Raw genomic sequence first — 14,476 nt, 5'->3', positions numbered from 1 at the left:
GTAACAATGCCAATGACTGTCAGATCATTTTCACACCATCTCTCCAGGAGGCTGTTGCAAGAGACTACCAACGACTAGAAGGTATTCATACCAGTGAACTTTGACCTTCCTGATGTTGATGATAAAACAACTTGTAGAAGCTAATGAGGAAAGCAGCATGGATATTATTCAAATTTGAATCAGTTACTGTTGAATGTAATGGTTTTCATGAGTTTAAGAAAAAGTTGTTTAGTTTATTTGATTTTTGTTTGGTGCTGCTGCTCGCCAAACCTTTCTTTCCAGTGCTTTCTTGTATTGTATTGTAATGTAATGTATTCCATTGTATGTATTAAACATCTTTAATATACATCAATATACTGTAAATAAACATGCAATAGGATATACATGTACATAGTTATGAATACAAAAATATAGGTATTTAAAGAATGTAAGTATTTTGAGTCATAAAATGGACAATAATTGTATTAGCAATCTATGTGATAGAATAGTCTGCCCCTCTTTCTTCTACTGTTAGTCCATGGTTGTCGGATGATGTTTGCTAAGAGAGGAGAAAGAGAAGCCCACAAAGGATTTTTCACCTTTTTCTTCGCAACTTGGCCTTCTCGTGAAGCCCCTATCACATAAAGATATAACAAGTTCCACTAAAGGTCATTATTTGCTGTTTTATTTTTTCACAGCGTCAACTGTGGCTTCACTTGATGTCAGCAAGCCGCCTGGCCTTGGCGTCATCGTCAGACATCTCCGTCAGGCTGCCGCAGAATTTGTGGTCGCCATGGAAACGCATCAGCAGTCGGTCCACAAGCTGCAGAATATTGCAGATCTTCCAGCCGAGGAATTGAAAGAGGTTGGGACCCTTTTTTTTTCTTTATAGGCATCTACCACTTAATTTTCACCTATTTCTAGCATCATGAGCTCCTGTTAACAAAAAATAAGACCTTTAAAGTTTAAAGGGTCCCATTTCAAATTTAGTCTCTCAAATTATGTTTGACAGTGGTGTGCTTAAAGCCTCCCACTCAGTTTCTTTATGTCACAGCTTAGTGAAAATGTATTTATACTTTTAGGGAACTTATTTTACAAGGCCCTTTGGCCCTATTTTAGTTCCCCTTTACTAATTTCCGACTAGTAAATTTGGTATCATTGATACTGTTAACCTGTATGATTGCATGTAATTTTTTATATAATGTATATTGTTGTAATGATCTTTTGTCATTATGGATATGGAAATAAATGAACAAATGAAATGTAATGATATATAAAAATGGCGTAATGGTTTCCCTTGCAAGAAGCACTTGATTTATTTATATTTGGAATTACTCAAGTTAATCCTCACCATCATTAGGGTGAACTGATATAAAAAAATTGAATTGTGCTGATTCTGGAGTACATGTACCGGTAGGTAGACAAAACCCTTGCTAGGGATGCCAAATAAAATAGGATTAATTGTTACACTTAATTATTATTAATTATTTTTCACCTGTTCCCAGAACTCAACCTTCTCTTTTATTCTAGTTTCGCTTTATGTCAGTACATGTTTTGTATGTTTTTTCCTATCGTTTATCAACATCATTCAGCTGTCACATAGCGGGGTTGGTTCTGGGACGACCAATCTGTCCGCCCAGCACCGTCTTCAATTGGCAACGCGGAGGCTCACTCAAGACGTCCGTACCAAAGTCCAGGATCTCTCGCTTCTCTTCTGTATCCTTGGATAAACCTTAATCCTAAAAAAAGCTGTATTATTTTGCTGATTTGGACAACTCCCTCCCATATGAATTTCCACCATTGTGTGCTGAAAAGTCTTAAAACCTTGCTACAAAGAGGATATCTTGTGATGAATGAGCTCATAGACTTTTCATCTCCATTTTATATCTTGGAGGGTTCTATAATCGTCACTACTTTGTTTTCAATTCACTCTGACGAAAACAAAAGCATTCAACAGGAGGTTCCTATTTGTAACAAGATATTTTGGAGCTGATATCGTTAGGTTATTATAAAAACATAATGCAGTAAAAATTTCCATGGAATAATTATCATTAAGATCAGTTCTTTAAACAAGAAACAGTTGAACATTTCAAAGTTGTTTCCTAATGTTTATTCAAATTGTGTGGTTACAGTCATAGGATAAGGTACACATTTTTTAAACAAGGGAAAGGACAATCATTCCTTTTATTTAGACACCCTGTACCCTCAATACGGCAAACTTTCCTTGACTGCTTTTACCACTAAGATTCCATTGAATGCGACATGTTTCTTATCTGGCGCCATCTCGAGTACTACTTCTTGCATTGTCACCCGACGGGAGGTCCCTCTGCACCCTTCTCGCTCTCTTTCGCCCTCCGGCAGGCCCCGAGAAACCTAGGAGGTAAGTGCAACACAATCTGTTTAATACCGAAGGGCACATGCGTAAATGAGCGTTAGTGGTGTTTAGCAGTACCATAAGCATGCATGTCTGGGCCCAATCTTAATATAAAGAGTTGATATTGATTGAAAATTATTTGCGATTGATTTGGACCAATCACAACTCTTTATAAGATGGGGCCCTGATCACATGAGGTGTTCCTAACATGCATTAGGGAGTTCAGGAGGGAATTCCAAAGATGAATTCTTTCTGACAAGGGTATTTATAAACTTGTAAGGGTATCAACATGGGTTACAGATATCTAAATGCATACTGCCAACCAGAAAGAAAGCTTGGTCATGCCTAACTTCTCCATCTTGGATGCTGTAAGACCATTAGAAGATATTTATATATACTTTTTGTAATTTCATTGTTTAGGGGATTTGACGTTGTTCTAGCAACTGAAAGGTTTCAGCTTTATTACTTAAAAAATATAAAGATGAGTTGGTAGTAGGGGTTTTAAGATAATTGTTTAGAAATTATGGTGAGATTTAGTTGTAGTATGAAGTCTAAGGTTCAGATCCACTTTGTTAGATCAGTGTAAGATTGTGATGGCAGAGTAATTGACACAGGAACATGTTTATTGTTTACAGCTGTGGTCATTGCATGTACATGGACACGGTATTAGTAAAAATCCATATTTCTTCTCATTTAGATCTGTCCAGTCCATCACTAAACGTGTCCCGAGACGACGGTCAATCCCGCTTCCCGCCGGTCAGCCCTCAAGCCCTCGGTATCACCCAGGAAGACCTTAAACAGCTCCGTCTGGACGCCACCAAGTGCCTCAATGAATCGCTCCTCAAGCGCGTCCAAGAGATTGAGAGCCGTTTCGCAGCTCAGCGTCGGACGCGGCATGCTTTTGTGGCGGCGTTGGCACGGCGTATACGTCGACTCGTCACCTTGGATGCACCCAGGTGATCTGCCCACCCTGGAAGCGTAACGGAACTTAAAATTTATTATAGAACACATTATCATTGTGTGGGAATACCATGATGGCCTTAAATCCAGAACTTATTTCAAAGGAGGTAACCTACTTGTGGATCCATGGAACTTTCTTAGTGTTTCCCAGTATAGATTGTATGATAGGTATGTATATATTCTACGTGGAATCGTGCACTTTGTATTGCAGGCATGGTATTTGTACTTTAAACAGCTGACTTGGAACCAACTTTGAATGTTTGTATTGAGAAAGATGTGGACAACTATTAAGTATGAACAAAAATATTGTAATTTCAAGGTGAAATTGTCAAGGAACACGACTGAAGCAATGTCCCTAGCCAGTTTTTCTTGCACTTTAATACACACATGTGGTGTGTGTCCAGTTACCGTCTTCAAATATGGTAACTACAGATTTGTAGGACGGGTCTGGTCTGGATGTCATTAGTCATCGCAAATGGACATCAGATGATGATGGCATAACTCACTTTGTACTTAAGATATGTCTTGAACCTTTTGTATGTGAATTACATTATGTGTTGTATCTTGTGAATGTACGATAGGGGGAATAGAATTGAACAGTATTTTGAAGCTGTTATGTTGTAAAGAAATTATATGTCCGGTAGTAGTTTTTGTGGTACATTTAGATGAGCGTCCTATCTGCTCTCAGCCAAACTAATTAGTGTTAGACAACAAAGAAACTTAATGTGTAGCAAACTCACTTTGAAAGAGAATTTGTGTACTATGTGAAATCTTGATGCACAATTTTTGCACATGTGATGTGTCTATTAAACGTTAAAATATACAATGTTTCTTTATTATGTATCTAGCCTGCTGTGCATGAGCAATTATTTTGATTGAATTCCTACCTGTGCTCAAAGAGCTTATGAAAGAAAGCAGTGAATCCCGTACATGTATGCCAGTAACTCAGCGCATCGTTTGCACTGTCCATTTTGTAACGTTTAGTACGACGTGGGGTTCCCACAGTAATTGAAAATGAAGAAAAAAACATTTCCCAAAGTCATGGAATGTCATGGAAATTGATTGTGGGTGTAAGCCGTGTGTGGCAATGGCAGCCTTCCAGTTTGAACTAACAATTCTGATGCCGTAACCCATACCACAGTGGTACTTATCAGGGACCAGTCTCACAAAACCTTTTTTTCAATGACAAATCACACAAATCAGTGACAAATCTGCTGATTACCAATCAGAAGCAAGGATTTCATTAGCTTTAACCCTACGTTAACTGGGGGGGGGGGTCAATTTGACCCCCCCCTGTAGGAATTTCGCGACTACTCCGAAACCGCGGCAGATATAAAATTTTCCTTTCATGACTTTTTACTTTCGAGTCTTACGCATCTTTTAAAACAATTTTTTTGAAAATCGGACCTACGGTTACAAGGTCACGTGACCATTTGTCTTTGCTTGTCAGCCCGAAAATCGCTCATTTTCGTGATTTGTGTACAAAACATATGTAAAAGTCATTTTTCCTAAAAATAGATAAAACATTGGTTATTCAGTCTTGTTTAAAGTTTAGATGTTTGTTTTGGGGTCAAAATAGTTGAATTGTAGTTATAAATGAAATAAAACAACAAAAACAATAAAATACATAAGTTAAAAAAACAATGAAATACATAAGAAATTATAAAAACAAGAGATAACATAAGGATTAACCTGGCTCTTCCAATTTTTTGTGTTGTATTATTATTCCAAATGGTCTAATAAATATATGTAGTGAAAAAGAATATGTAAACATGAATAATCTATGATTTATGGGCAGAAATGTGAATTTGATGACCTTATTTGCATAAATTACCATAAATATGCAAATGAGTGAATTTTTCAAAAATTTGAAATTACCATAGTATTCTATACACTTCACTTGACATGCATGCAAATTTTCGCGGCGATCGGCGGTGAAACGGCCGAGATCTTAGGGGGGGGTCAAATTGACCCCCCCCCCCCAGTAAAAACCTGGTCTGAAATAGCCCAGTTAAAATAGGGTTAAAATAAAAAAAACTGTCATTTGTCATTGATGGAAAGTTTTGTGAAATGGTGCGTCATAGGATGTCATGGAAAGTCATGGATTTGGGTTCTCAAATATCAATGGGAACCCCGATGTAGATGTCACTCGTACATTGCGAGTCAAAGGCCATACCAGTGTTTATGTCAAGGAAATGATGCTTCAAGTGCAGCATGTGTTATGATTGAAAGGGGATTCCAACTTTTTGAATGTCCTATTAATTTTATTTTCAATGAGATTGGTATACAAGATCATGAAAATTCCCAATATAGTTGTACTCTACATTTACAACCATTTTTCGAACTTAAAAAGCTGTAAAATTTGTTATGTGTGATTGTCGAACTGCAGTCGCACTCTGTTATGTTGTTTATTTGTATAATACATGTATATGTGTTTTATGGAATGCTCGACTATGCCTGTAATACTTGTTATGCCATTGAAAACTGTATTGTGCCCCTGGAAAGTAATGATATGATTTTAAAATAATGATTTGTAAAAATGAAAATGAATAAAATGTGAATATATCACTGGAAGATGTTAGAAATGCACACTTGTATTTTGAGAAGTATTTTTGTTGTAGTTCTCTCTTAGGGTATCTCAATCTGTACAATGTTACTCTCTCACTCTCGCTCTCTCTCTCTCTCTATCCTTTCCTCCCTCTCTCTATCCTTTCCTCCCTCTTCCCTTCTCTTTCTCTCTTCCCTTCTCTTTCTCTCTTCCCTTATTTCTCCCTCTTCCCTTCTCTATCCCTCTTCCCTTCTCTTTCTCTCTTCCCTTCTATTTCTCTCTTCCCTTATCTCTCCCTCTTCCCTTATCTCTCCCTCTTCCCTTCTCTTTCTCTCTTCCCTTATCTCTCCCTCTTCCCTTATCTCTCCCTCTTCCCTTATCTCTCCCTCTTCCCTTCTCTTTCTCTCTTCCCTTATCTCTCCCTCTTCCCTTATCTCTCCCTCTTCCCTTATCTCTCCCTCTTCCCTTATCTCTCCCTCTTCCCTTATCTCTCCCTCTTCCCTTATCTCTCCCTCTTCCCTTCTCTATCTCTCTTCCCTTATCTCTCCCTCTTCCCTTCTCTTTCTCTCTTCCCTTATCTCTCCCTCTTCCCTTATCTCTCCCTCTTCCCTTCTCTTTCTCTCTTCCCTTATCTCTCCCCCTTCCTTATCTCTCCCTCTTCCCTTATCTCTCCCTCTTCCCTTATCTCTCCCTCTTCCCTTCTCTTTCTCTCTTCCCTTATCTCTCCCTCTTCCCTTATCTCTCCCTCTTCCCTTATCTCTCCCTCTTCCCTTATCTCTCCCTCTTCCCTTCTCTTTCTCTCTTCCCTTATCTCTCCCTCTTCCCTTATCTCTCCCTCTTCCCTTCTCTATCTCTCTTCCCTTATCTCTCCCTCTTCCCTTCTCTTTCTCTCTTCCCTTATCTCTCCCTCTTCCCTTATCTCTCCCTCTTTCCTTCTCTTTCTCTCTTCCCTTATCTCTCTCTCTTCCCTTATCTCTCCCTCTTCCCTTATCTCTCCCTCTTCCCTTCTCTATCTCGCTTCCCTTATCTCTCCCTCTTCCCTTCTCTTTCTCTCTTCCCTTATCTCTCCCTCTTCCCTTATCTCTCCCTCTTCCCTTATCTCTCCCTCTTCCCTTATTTCTCCCTCTTCCCTTCTCTATCCCTCTTCCCTTCCTTCTCCCTCTCCCTCCTTTCCTCCCTCCTCTCTACCATTCTCTCCCTCCTCTCTGCCTACCTCTGTCTCCTTTTTTAATCTCTCCAAACTCTCCCCCCCCCCCTTATAGAAATAAAGAGGCATACACCCTGGCTCATTAGCTTTGGTACAAATTTCACAATTTATTACCCCGTATAATTTGACATTTATCACCAAAAAATTCTTTTTTGAGAAATATTTTTGTTGTAGTTCTCTCTTAGGGTATTTCAATCTGTACAATGTTACTCTCTCACTCTCGCTCTCTCTCTCTCTCTATCCTTTCCTCCCTCTCTCTATCCTTTCCTCCCTCTTCCCTTCTCTTTCTCTCTTCCCTTCTCTTTCTCTCTTCCCTTATTTCTCCCTCTTCCCTTCTCTATCCCTCTTCCCTTCTCTTTCTCTCTTCCCTTCTATTTCTCTCTTCCCTTATCTCTCCCTCTTCCCTTATCTCTCCCTCTTCCCTTCTCTTTCTCTCTTCCCTTATCTCTCCCTCTTCCCTTATCTCTCCCTCTTCCCTTATCTCTCCCTCTTCCCTTCTCTTTCTCTCTTCCCTTATCTCTCCCTCTTCCCTTATCTCTCCCTCTTCCCTTATCTCTCCCTCTTCCCTCCTCTTTCTCTCTTCCCTTATCTCTCCCTCTTCCCTTATCTCTCCCTCTTCCCTCATTTCCCCCTCTTCCCTTCTCTTTCTCTCTTCCCTTATCTCTCCCTCTTCCCTTATCTCTCCCTCTTCCCTTATCTCTCCCTCTTCCCTTATCTCTCCCTCTTCCCTTATCTCTCCCTCTTCCCTTCTCTTTCTCTCTTCCCTTATCTCTCCCTCTTCCATTATCTCTCCCTCTTCCCTTATCTCTCCCTCTTCCCTTATCTCTCCCTCTTCCCTTATCTCTCCCTCTTCCCTCATTTCCCCCTCTTCCCTTCTCTTTATCTCTTCCCTTATCTCTCCCTCTTCCCTTATCTCTCCCTCTTCCCTTATCTCTCCCTCTTCCCTTATCTCTCCCTCTTCCCTTATCTCTCTCTCTTCCCTTATCTCTCCCTCTTCCCTTATCTCTCCCTCTTCCCTTATCTCTCCCTCTTCCCTTATCTCTCCCTCTTCCCTCATTTCCCCCTCTTCCCTTCTCTTTCTCTCTTCCCTTATCTCTCCCTCTTCCCTTATTTCTCCCTCTTCCCTTCTCTATCCCTCTTCCCTTCCTTCTCCCTCTCCCTCCTCTCTACCATTCTCTCCCTCCTCTCTGCCTACCTCTGTCTCCTTTTTTTAATCTCTCCCCCCCCCCCCCTTATAGAAATAAAGAGGCATACACCCTGGCTCATTAGCTTTGGTACAAATTTCACAATTTATTACCCCGTATAATTTGACATTTATCACCAAAAAAATTCTTTACAATTTCATCAAGACCACACACATTTGGTTTTTGTTCAAATTGTATACATTGACAGCAATGTAAGTCTTATGCATACAAATCAACAACAAATAAAATAACTTCATGAAAAAGACCATAAACTGAAGTACTTCATAACAGAAACATACAAAACAAAGAATATATATATATTTATATACTATTTCAAAAAATTCATGATTGAGTTGCACAAAGGAGAAAATTCATTTATAAAAAAGGGAACAAATAGTTGCAAAGTTTTAGAAGGGATTGAGGATACAAAACACCGTAGATGCACGTTATGCAAGCTATTAATTATTAATAAATAAATTATAATAATTAAATTATGTTATTCAAGTTTTTATTCAAAATACAGACTGAATTCAACTGAATTAATTTGTGTTTTAAACCTCAAATCTAATTAGCAGTTAAACTGTGATTGTCAACATATAAGTACAATATTCTGTTCACATTTATAAATCAAGATTTTATGTACAACTAGGAGTCTACATAGACCTTATTCAATTCATTTGATCTATTCAATTTTCAATTTGAAGTGCGCTGTGTACTGATATTAGCACATACATATACATGTATGGTATGCTGAGTACCCGCTACAGATATTTTATGGTAAGGTTCGTCTTTCAGATTTAGTTTAGGGATGGAAGGATGTAATGTGCATTACACAGGAAGCATTGTTAACGTTTGATACTAAGGAACACTAATATCAAAATGAACGAATAACAATATCATGATTAAGAACTATACCGTGACAATCCTTCTTCATGTTGTGGTTCTACTCAATACTAACATATAATTCAGAGCCCAAATATATGCTAGATACATGGGAAGAAAGGGTGAAAAATTCTACACACTGTGTTTGTTTTCAAATTTATTGTCTTTGATGCCAGAAATCTGAAAAAGGAAACAAGCATTACATTCATAAATTGGCAACACAAGAGATTCAAAATCAATGTTATTAAAATCACAAAATTTAAATCAACTTTTCAACAATATTTTAATTTCTATATTTTTTTCAGAAACATTGCATTCTATTTCAACAATGTAGCAATTAAAATTTAAAATATTACTGTTGCCAATTTGAAGAACAATATGTAATATTTAGGTCTAAAAATTAATCTTTTCCTAGAAGAGATAGATACATAGGTACATGTACAAGTTCTCTGTACATGTTTGTTTATTTAGTGGCACATTTAAGGTTACAATTACTGAACATGATCTTTTAACATGGTTTTTACATGTATTTTGCTTGGTACATTATACATGTATGATGAATAGAAATGCATGATCTGTACAAAGTGCTTGGAAAATACATTTACATGTACATAAAATGTGTAAACAATGACATAAAAATGAGGTATTACAAACATCCATGCTATATGTAAATTGACATAATTTAAACATTTTTTTTCATGGAACCAGCCATTCAAAAGTGTTAAAATATTGACAAACACCACCAAAAAAAAACATTGTACAACAATCTGTGATACAAAAAGAGAAAACATATATATACACACACTTGTATACATTATATCTTTATAAACTAGAACATTCTCGAAATGGATCGATCTCGGATAGATAGAGTTATGAATACAGCATATACAAATAATAGGGTCTGCATTTTAAGTGAATGCTATTTAACTAAACAAAACAATTCCAAAGACAAGAAATACAACTGTATACCGTTAATCCTTTGCACTGTTGATTTCTTTTTTAAAGTAAGTATTCCTTTTGCCATTCAGGAGGAAAATAGTTTGTAGAGTTTAATAGAAAGTGATTTCCACAGAATAAGCGAACAAAGATATGAACTACCGGATAGTCACAAATATGTGCACAACATGTACATATTAAAGGAATTATTCTCCATAAAGTTAAGTAATGATGGCATTACAGTGTACATGTTTAAAAATTATTTGCATGCATGTATCCATTACATGAACACAGTCGAACTGATCACCTAATTTGCATGATTTCGCTTTTTAAATGGTAATTTGTTTCATGATCAATATCAAAAAATGAATGTTAGAAGTGAACAATTGGGTCCATCGAACTTGTAATCTTGATAATTTGTTTTCATCTAGAAATATCTCTCCTGCACAAAAACATGTTCATGTAAGCATACACTGCTATGGTGAAGCCATAGATAAGTGCCATTATACGCAACAACCTCTCATTTTAATGAAGGGGACTGTCCCCAATTAGGAAGAATTTTGTTTATTTCCTGTCAGTTCCAGACTTATATGGCTTTGCCGTGTAAAAAATGTCTGGTTTTGAAAAACCCTAATGAAGTCGCATCTACGTGTACTAAGAGATATACCCTGGGATACCTACATAATGAGATGAACAGGACAATAATTGTCCAAGGTACTGCATACTCTGTACTAGTTTTTTGTCCATACAGATATTTTCACGTCTTAAAGGAAAGCCAGTTCTTTATTACATGGAGATACTATCTGTACATGCATGGTCAGTCAAAGAGTGTGTTCAAGAAATTTTTTAATCTAGAATCACAAACATGAATCACAAAGCAAAACGCTGTTACAAAACATGGTTACTACGGGAGATCGTTCAAGCGATTTTCCATCAACCGGAAGCAGGCCACGATAATGACATAATAGAATCATGATTGAGATCTCTGTTGCGTTCGAGCGATTTTAAGCCAGATTCTAAAGAATCACATTACAAAAATGCATCTTTTTCAGCGTTTCATGTTTGTATTTTGAAACACGTTTATATTTTATGACCGACAAAAAAAACGCTTGAAATTGCTTGAACGCAAACGTGTTTAAAACTAAACAACTTTGAGGCCGCGTTTCTAGGGTGAAAAAGTGTCGCTTGAACGCACCCAAAGGTCATTTAAGATGAATGCTGGATGCATTTTCATGAAGGTTATATGAAGCTTATCATCATTCATTTATGCACTGATGGTTCATGCTATAACTATATTCTAAACGCATTAAGTGGGAACTCTCCATGTCTGCTATATCAGTTGATATTTGGGGTCATTTTCACCTTAACATGTTATCTAGATGGAGAAACTGGTCTATCGTTAATTTGGTCTGCTTTTCATTATTAACGTCAATCTTATAATTTTACCCTGTAAGCTTTATGTAGGATAGATTGAAGCACAATTCAAAACCTGATTTTCTTAAATTGATTAGAAAATGTTAAATGCCACATGCACAGCCCATTAAATAATTCTGATCTTAAGATGTGTATTTGAAATACGTATTCATGCATATATCTTTAGTATTATCCCAACATTTGGAATGGCAATGAATGAATTCTATCAAGTACATATGATAACGTCTCTTTCATTCAACAGATTTGATCAATGTTAGCTCCAATTTTCATGGTGTTCCTACAACTAATACCATATAAAATGTACAAAGCTGAAGATTAATTCCAAATTCCTGTTCATTCAGAGGCACTTGGCCATACAAAGGAAATAAAATTGATTCACACGGAAATGAGCGATGATTGTAAATTTATCAGGCGAGTTCTGTTTGCTATCGATCTATCACCGAATTTTGTTGTCAGGCCAGACATCATGCCGTGTCCTGCGCGTCGAAATGTCTGTATCTCCTTCCACCTGCCTGTGCGTATTCGCGAGTGCTACCGTCTTTTCGATATCAATCCTGGCGTAGATATCGTTCTTAGAACCGGGCACGGTTGGGACGATCTCTGTCGGAGGCGAAACCGGTGTTTTGGGCGGCGTGGTGCTGGTGCTAGAGCTCATGGAGCGGCGAAGCGTTTTGTTGATATTTGTGAAGATCGGTTGGTCATTCTCGTCGAAGTCTAACTGGATGTAGTTCACCTTGCCCTTCGGTGGCGGCTGAAGAATCATCCAGTTCCCGGCGCCATTGGTGGCGGCGCCGTTGCTTGAAAGACTGTGGCGCAAAGGCTGCACCTCTGGTAACGTGTCCAGATTGGCATAGTTGTGATCCACAGGCGAACAGCTCCCTCTGCTGACCTCAAAGGTGAACTCTGATCCCGTGCTGCCTTTGCTGGACGTGCTTCGCGGGGTGCGAAGCTCGGGGTAGGAGTGGAACCCGTTGGGTTGCCAGTTGGGTGGTAGCTCACCCGCCGTGTCTAAATTTGCATAGTACGAAAGCGGCGAGACGCGCTGACTGGCTGACTGACTGGCGTTACTGGAGGAGTTGGAACACACGGTGCAGGGGGATATGTTACCGTTACGACTCGTCTCCAGCTTCTGGAGCACATCCTGGATCTGTTGTTCAGTTAGATTTGCATAATTGACAAGAATGTTTAACTGGGAGTCTGCGTCCACATTGCGATCTTTCATACGGATGTTGCCATTTGCGACGTCTTGTAATAAAGCTGTTGTTCTTTCAATGTCGCTAACCTCTCGCTTTCCATTTTTCTTGACCTTTAACCTTACATCGCTTTTGCCTCTCTCCTCCTCATCCACTATCACATGGCTGACATCAACCTTTTCCTCGACATCCTCACCACTTAATATATTCTTTGATGATCCATCATCTTTCAAATTCAAATGGCTCACCAAGGAGGGGGCTTTTCCCTCCTCTTCTTTAGAGTTTGTTTCCTTTTCCGGTTTACCCTCCATCTTATCCTCTCCTACCCCTGAATCACATCCTAACCCTGAGGCTCTATCATCGCTTTGGTTCTCACCGCTGTTTTCCAGCTCAGCTACGATTCCACTTTCATCTTTGTCCTTCGCTCCACTTCCTCTATCACCAACCTCCTCATCGTTCTTCTCAATCCTTGATTCTTCTTTCTCCTCATCACCCTCACCCTGTTCCTTCCTTTCCCCTGAGTTTGTCCTCTCCTCATCATCAGTGTTCTGCTGAGCATCACCCCCATTGTTTTTATCTTCGTCTGACGGTAGCTTAAGCCTCGCGTAATTAAGTGCAGGATCTCCAAAGCTGTCTGAACTGACATTGTGACTACTTGCTTCTTCAGGGATGACACCATTTACAAGAGAATCTTCGGGAGTCTGCCAAAAACGGAAAATAAAAATGCATTGATCAATCAATCAAAACTAAGCGTAATGTTCATCATCAGCCATAATTTATTAAAAAGGTTAAACCCTACCTTATTTAACAGAACCTTATATTAACTTCTTTTACATGCTGTAGCATTAACGTTTAAACATCATTTGGGCAAGGGTTATTTTGTAAGTCTTCAAATTCTCGACTTGTTCATGAATTGCAGAGATTGGCATAGAACATTGTTTGTACAAAGATGTTTTTAGGACAGTCATGGCACAGAAAGTTATAACACTAATCAAATTCTTGAATTAAACTGAGTACCAAACAATGTTCCTTCATGCAATACTGTACATGAACTTAAACCCCTTGCAAAATCCAATTGTAACCCTAACCCTTACCCTGCGTATATCTTAGACATAATAAAACATGGAACAAATGTTAATAGTGGAAAAGAATAACGCACAAATAGTGGAAAAGGGAAATATGAATCTATACATAACAAAATTGTCTTGATATCATTTTGTATGGAAATATATATATATTCTAAAACTTGAGTTGTTTTTGACGGTGAAAAGGACCAGAAACAACCGACTTACCCCTTCAAGAGGAGACTCAGGGATATCTCCAAAAGCACTTGAATTCATATACTGCATGGTAGGGGAGATGGGCGACATCCTAAGGCAGGTACTAACGCTTCCATTCCCGTTGAAGTAAAGCGGGCCCGGACTGGTCGGGGGTGGGAACGAGACGTTGGAGCTGATGCTGGGATGCGGCGAAAGGCTCCCGTTGGCGACACCGTGCGCGGCACCGTTCACCCCGGACGCGTTGGAGCTGGCCCGGCTCATGGTTTGACTCGGGGGTAAGGCTGTGTCGTTGCTGAGGCTCCGTTGCCGTGACGCCCTCGAGGCGGGGAGGTTGGGCGTGGTTGGAGAGGGCGTGGTTGGAGAGGTAGCGTTCTCCTCGGTGTGCTGTGCATTCTCTTGCACCAATCGGAAGATCTGGATGGCATATTTACTCTTGAAGGCATAGATACCTTGATAAGCAAAACATTCACAGAGCAAATGGATCATTAAGAGTAATTCT

The 14,476-nt window shown here is 39.0% G+C and overlaps 2 protein-coding genes across 2 annotated transcripts in view; one reads left to right on the top strand and one right to left on the bottom strand.

The window, feature by feature from the left end:
* LOC576076 (nuclear pore complex protein Nup205) overlaps positions 1-4,327 on the top strand; it is a 42,155-nt gene extending 37,828 nt beyond the window's left edge. The window contains exons 32-36 of the mRNA XM_030988601.1: positions 1-81; positions 678-844; positions 1,572-1,695; positions 2,225-2,359; positions 3,051-4,327. Coding sequence (XP_030844461.1) covers positions 1-81; positions 678-844; positions 1,572-1,695; positions 2,225-2,359; positions 3,051-3,313 — 770 coding nt within the window. The 3' untranslated portion in view covers positions 3,314-4,327. The remainder of the gene's footprint in view (positions 82-677; positions 845-1,571; positions 1,696-2,224; positions 2,360-3,050) is intronic.
* A 4,006-nt stretch (positions 4,328-8,333) lies between these two features.
* LOC576015 overlaps positions 8,334-14,476 on the bottom strand; it is a 45,484-nt gene continuing 39,341 nt past the window's right edge. The window contains exons 5-6 of the mRNA XM_776364.4: positions 13,990-14,426; positions 8,334-13,398 (exon numbers count right to left, since the gene is read on the bottom strand). Coding sequence (XP_781457.2) covers positions 11,941-13,398; positions 13,990-14,426 — 1,895 coding nt within the window. The 3' untranslated portion in view covers positions 8,334-11,940. The remainder of the gene's footprint in view (positions 13,399-13,989; positions 14,427-14,476) is intronic.

This window comes from Strongylocentrotus purpuratus, unplaced genomic scaffold (assembly GCF_000002235.5).
Source record: "Strongylocentrotus purpuratus isolate Spur 01 unplaced genomic scaffold, Spur_5.0 spur5_scaffold_17, whole genome shotgun sequence".
Lineage (NCBI taxonomy): Eukaryota > Metazoa > Echinodermata > Echinoidea > Camarodonta > Strongylocentrotidae > Strongylocentrotus > Strongylocentrotus purpuratus.
Note: the sequence above shows the minus strand (reverse complement) of the source record. Positions and strands in the feature narration are given on the sequence as shown.